The sequence below is a fragment of the Tupaia chinensis genome, unplaced genomic scaffold, assembly GCF_000334495.1.
Source record: "Tupaia chinensis unplaced genomic scaffold, TupChi_1.0 Scaffold143986_1, whole genome shotgun sequence".
Lineage (NCBI taxonomy): Eukaryota > Metazoa > Chordata > Mammalia > Scandentia > Tupaiidae > Tupaia > Tupaia belangeri.
This window is the reverse complement of record NW_006203837.1, coordinates 330,306-334,903: the sequence shown is the minus strand read 5'-3', so window position 1 is coordinate 334,903 and position 4,598 is coordinate 330,306. Positions and strand designations below refer to the sequence as shown.

The following is a 4,598-nucleotide window of genomic DNA, read 5'->3' as shown; positions in this document are numbered from 1 at the left end:
GAAATTTTATTGGGCCTCAGATAGTGAGTCATGGTTTTTCGCATTGCAGCCTTCATATCCCTATTTCTTAGTGTATAAATAATGGGGTTTAAAATGGGGGTGAAAATGGTGTAAAATACGGCAAGAACTTTATCCACAGGATAAGTGGTGAAGGGCCACACATAGATGAAGATGCAAGGTCCAAAAAACAACATTACCACTGTGATGTGGGCGGCCAGTGTGGAAAATGCCTTAGCCATTGCCGCTGAAGACTTAAACCAGACCGTGACAAGAATAATAATATAAGAAGTGACCAAGAGAGAGAAAGTGCTTAGAGAAAGAATTCCACTGTTGACCACAATTAGAATTTCAATTTTGTAAGAATCCAGGCAGGCAAGTTTTGTCACTCGAGGAAGGTCACAAAAAAAGCTGTCTACCACATTGGGTCCACAAAATGGCAGATTCACAGTAAATGATAACTGGCTTAATGTGTGCACCAGGCCCACGGCCCATGAGATTATTACCATGACAGTGCATGTCTTTTGGCTCATGATGACCAGGTAATGTAGGGGTTTGCAGATGGCTACATATCTGTCATAAGCCATGGAGACAAGTAGCACCATCTCCCCTCCAGTAAAAAGGTGAATGAAGAAAATCTGGGCTATGCAGCCACTGAAGGATATAGTCTTGTGCTCACTCAGAAAATCCGCAATCATCTTAGGGGTAGCAAAAGAAGCCTGACAGATGTCAACAAAGGAAAGATTTCCGAGGAGGAAGTACATAGGGTTGTGCAGGCTGGGATCAGAAGTCACTGTGATGATAACAAGAAGGTTTCCCAGCACAATGATCACATACAACACAGAAAAGAAAACAAAAAAGAAAAGCTGGAGTTTCTGAGAACTAGAAAGTCCCAGTAATACAAACTCAGATACCACTGAGGAATTGACTTTATCCATGGATCCAGAGTGCATACTTGCTCTGAAAGAGCCCTAAAGGAGGAAAAATAGGAACACATCAAAATTAGGACTTAAAAGCACTTCTTTTTACAGAGTTTCACTATGTCACGATCCTCCTGCCACAGCCTCCAGATGGCTGGGACAACAGGTACACACCACTGTGCTTGGCTTTTAAAAACACTTTCAACATTACAAATTCTAAGATCTCATATAACGTATATTTGCTGAATATAAAAGTCTTGAAGAGACCATGAATATTAGGAAGGAGCTTATGCACACATCTAATTAATGCTTTATAATTTACTTTGTATTGTTAAGATCTATTGAGTTTTTGGACGGTCTGTATCTGTTACAAAGCAGTAAATGAGCTCAAGGGTGATCTGACCTAATAATAAGTCTACAGGAGTGACTTAAAACCCAGGGCCACAAATTTGTTTGTCTCTTTAAATGGAAACATAAACTTTTCTTCCTTCTCGAGCCCTCTGGAATAGGAAAATATTTGGGAGTATTTGTATTTTGTAGCAGAAGGGTTATTTGCATAAGTTCAATAATACCTGTAACATTGGATCAGAAGTTAGAAATACTCATTATTGGATAGGGCTTGTCGTATATGATGATTAACCAGAAAACTATGGAAATAGGTAATCTCAAGTAAGCCAACAGAATCTCTTGGAAAGATGACCTGGCAGAAAGGATTAGAGAAGCTATATGAAAGAATTCATACCATAAAATAACCTGGACTTTTCCAGCCCAGCATTGTAAGAGAGATTGCAAAAGAGCAACCATAACCAGAGAATTATTTTGATGAAGACTTTGAAGGAAGGAAAGGAGACCGATCTATGCTAGCAGATGGTATATCACAGAATACTTGGTAGGCAGGGCTGAATTGAGAAGGTTTATGTGTGACTTGTGTGCTGGGCATTTGCTTTTCAACAGTTTGAGTACTTGACATGTAAACATTTTCTCAAACATATTTAAAACCATACTGTCTCTGTTGTTATAGAGTCACAAATGAAATTATAACAAGTATTTTGAATATTACCTTTAAAATTCAGTTATTTGAAATTTAGAAAGCTGTTTATTAACTGTTAAGAACTATGGAGTATGAGCAAAAATTTTGTTATGTAAAGCAAATGTTCGTGAGAAAATGTAAAAATAAATAAATGATTAAAACAAGAATAAAAAAAATTCTGAAAAAAATGAAAAGCTATTTGCTGATGACGTAGCTAGTAATGTCTTGTCTTGACTGATATGCATGGTAATCATGCTGGAAAAAGAAATGTTATCGACTGTAAATATATATGTGATTAAGTGTAATATAAAAAAAATAAAAAATTAATAAGAAAAGAAATATATAAGAATACCTCCTTTACAGAAGGATGTAAAGTTTAAGCCTGATAACTCATGACATTCTACTATCAAATTGAATTGTGCTACAATACAAATGTCCTTAATATGTCAAATTTTCACTCTTTCACTTAATTTTTTCATCTACTGATAAACTGCCTGGTCTGACTCATCAGAAAAATAAGAAAACACAAAACAAAACACAAGACAATAAAGAGCATTAATGTGACAAAGAAATGTGGTATTATCTGTTGAAGATAATTTATAGTTTTATCAACTGTACTAGGGAGAAATGTTCACCTGTTGAAGTATCCATTTTATAAGCTAAATAATGTGATTGAATGTATAAAAGAAAATGAAATTTAAAAAATAAATAAATAAAAAGAAAAAAAATAAAAATGAATGAATAAATAAATAAACCCTAAACTCTTCTACCATCTTCAGTTTTTATTTTTTAATTTCTCTTTTGTTTGTTTTTTTTTAAGAAATTTCTTAAAGGCATGTCTATAGTTTTGTTTTTTTTTCTCCAATTCTTTTCTACTTCTCAGTCTTTTAATACAATATCTGACTTTTGCTGCCAGTCTGAGGGAAATACGCTGTCAAATGTCCTCAAAGAGGTAATAGTGATAATTAATTTTTTTAACACTCTTAAGTAAAACAACTCTTGGTTTTGTCCTTGGAATTTTTAGTATCTTTTTTTTAAAATCCATTCTACTGCCCCTTACAAGTAAATTTCCACTGAGGTTCTGATCTTTGGATTTCCAAATTTCTTCTTTCAAGCTCTGTACTTTTTATAGTCTTCTTTGTCTCTTACTTTAAATCCTTATCAGTCTTGTCTCTTCTCTCTCCTCCTTGTTATCTCCTACTTTGACATTACATTCACCTCAATGGCATCAAACATTGCCTCTGTGTGATGATCATTAATTTTGTGGTACCTGCCCTCCAGCAAGAGTTTGACCTTAGGATGCCTTAGATACCAAATCAAATGTTCAGTTCTCTAACATGACATGACGTAGTAGCTGCATATAACCTATTGGGTCAGCGGGAAAGTCATAGCATATTTTTACATAGAAAAACACAGAAAAATACCTCATGACTTTGCCGATGACCTAATATATACTTTAAATAATCTCTACATTAATTATAATAGCTATACTATACAAATGGAATAGAAATAGGTTTTGTGCTATATTGTGTAGGAAGTGATGGCAAGAATTATAGCGTTCATACAGTATAATACAGACAATATTTTTTAAATATTTCCAATTTCTAGTTGATTGAATACACGAATCCAAAACCTGTGGGTATGGAGGGCTGACTGTATTCCAGACGTGTTTCTGAGAGATGTATGAGTATGCATATTACTTAGTTATCTCAGACCTTAGTTCACAACTTTTTTTTCTTCAATCCAGTACTTTTTTTTTCCTTTTAAATTGTTTAATAATGTAAGCAAACACCTTACTTTATCCTAGATCTTATTCTCTCAGTGGAAACATTTTATCATTCCTAAAAGCCAAAAAAATACTACAGTTTGAACACTTAGCATGACAACCCAGCATATATGATCTTGTTTTATCTATATACCGTACAATCTTCAGCCAAAACCAGACTATTCATCATTTATTAGTTGGTAAAGACTTCCTATTCATTTTCTCATATGTTTTACAGATGATTTATTCCAAAACAAATGCCGGCTACTCCGTTAGCTTTCCCAGAGGCTGAAGCTGATATTTCTCGTTTTATTAATGTTGTTGCAAAGCTTCACTTGCCTGTGTGTTGTATACTTGTCCGAGGTAAGAGTTCTTCTGTATATGTTATTTCTCTACTGCATTTAGAGTTTCTCAAATTTTTGTGCTTCTTCTGTATAACTCACAGACTTCGGCAAGGGACAAATTCTACATAACTGTGTTTTAGTGATAATTGGAAATATTTCACCTCACGTCACTCATTCACTCATTATGTCTACCTTATCTTCCTGTGCACAGACTTAATAAATGGCCTTAAATTCTGCAAATGATCCATTTTATATGGAACAAAAATAGTGAGTCTCATTGGTAATATATAAGTCGTTGAAACTAATGCTGATAATTAACAAATGCAAAGAAATAAAATAATAAGTTTGAATTATAACATAGGACAAATAGTTTATCCTATTGGAAGTAAATTAAATATTTTAGTTACCAGGTTTTTAAAAATGTGATAGAAATAGTGAAATACTTTTAAAAGAAAAAATTTACAATCTACTTCTGTCGAATTAAATAAATTGTCTTAACTGCTTAAATGCAAAATGCCAATTATACTATAACTATAAATGTA

The 4,598-nt window shown here is 33.6% G+C and overlaps 1 protein-coding gene across 1 annotated transcript in view; it reads right to left on the bottom strand.

Annotated features, from left to right (window-relative positions):
- Positions 1-935, bottom strand: part of LOC102488799 (olfactory receptor 4K5) — a 10,398-nt gene extending 9,463 nt beyond the window's left edge. Inside the window, exon 1 of the mRNA XM_006165684.1 lies at positions 5-935. Within this exon, the coding sequence (XP_006165746.1) occupies positions 5-935 (931 nt within the window). The remainder of the gene's footprint in view (positions 1-4) is intronic.
- Positions 936-4,598: the final 3,663 nt, after the last annotated feature.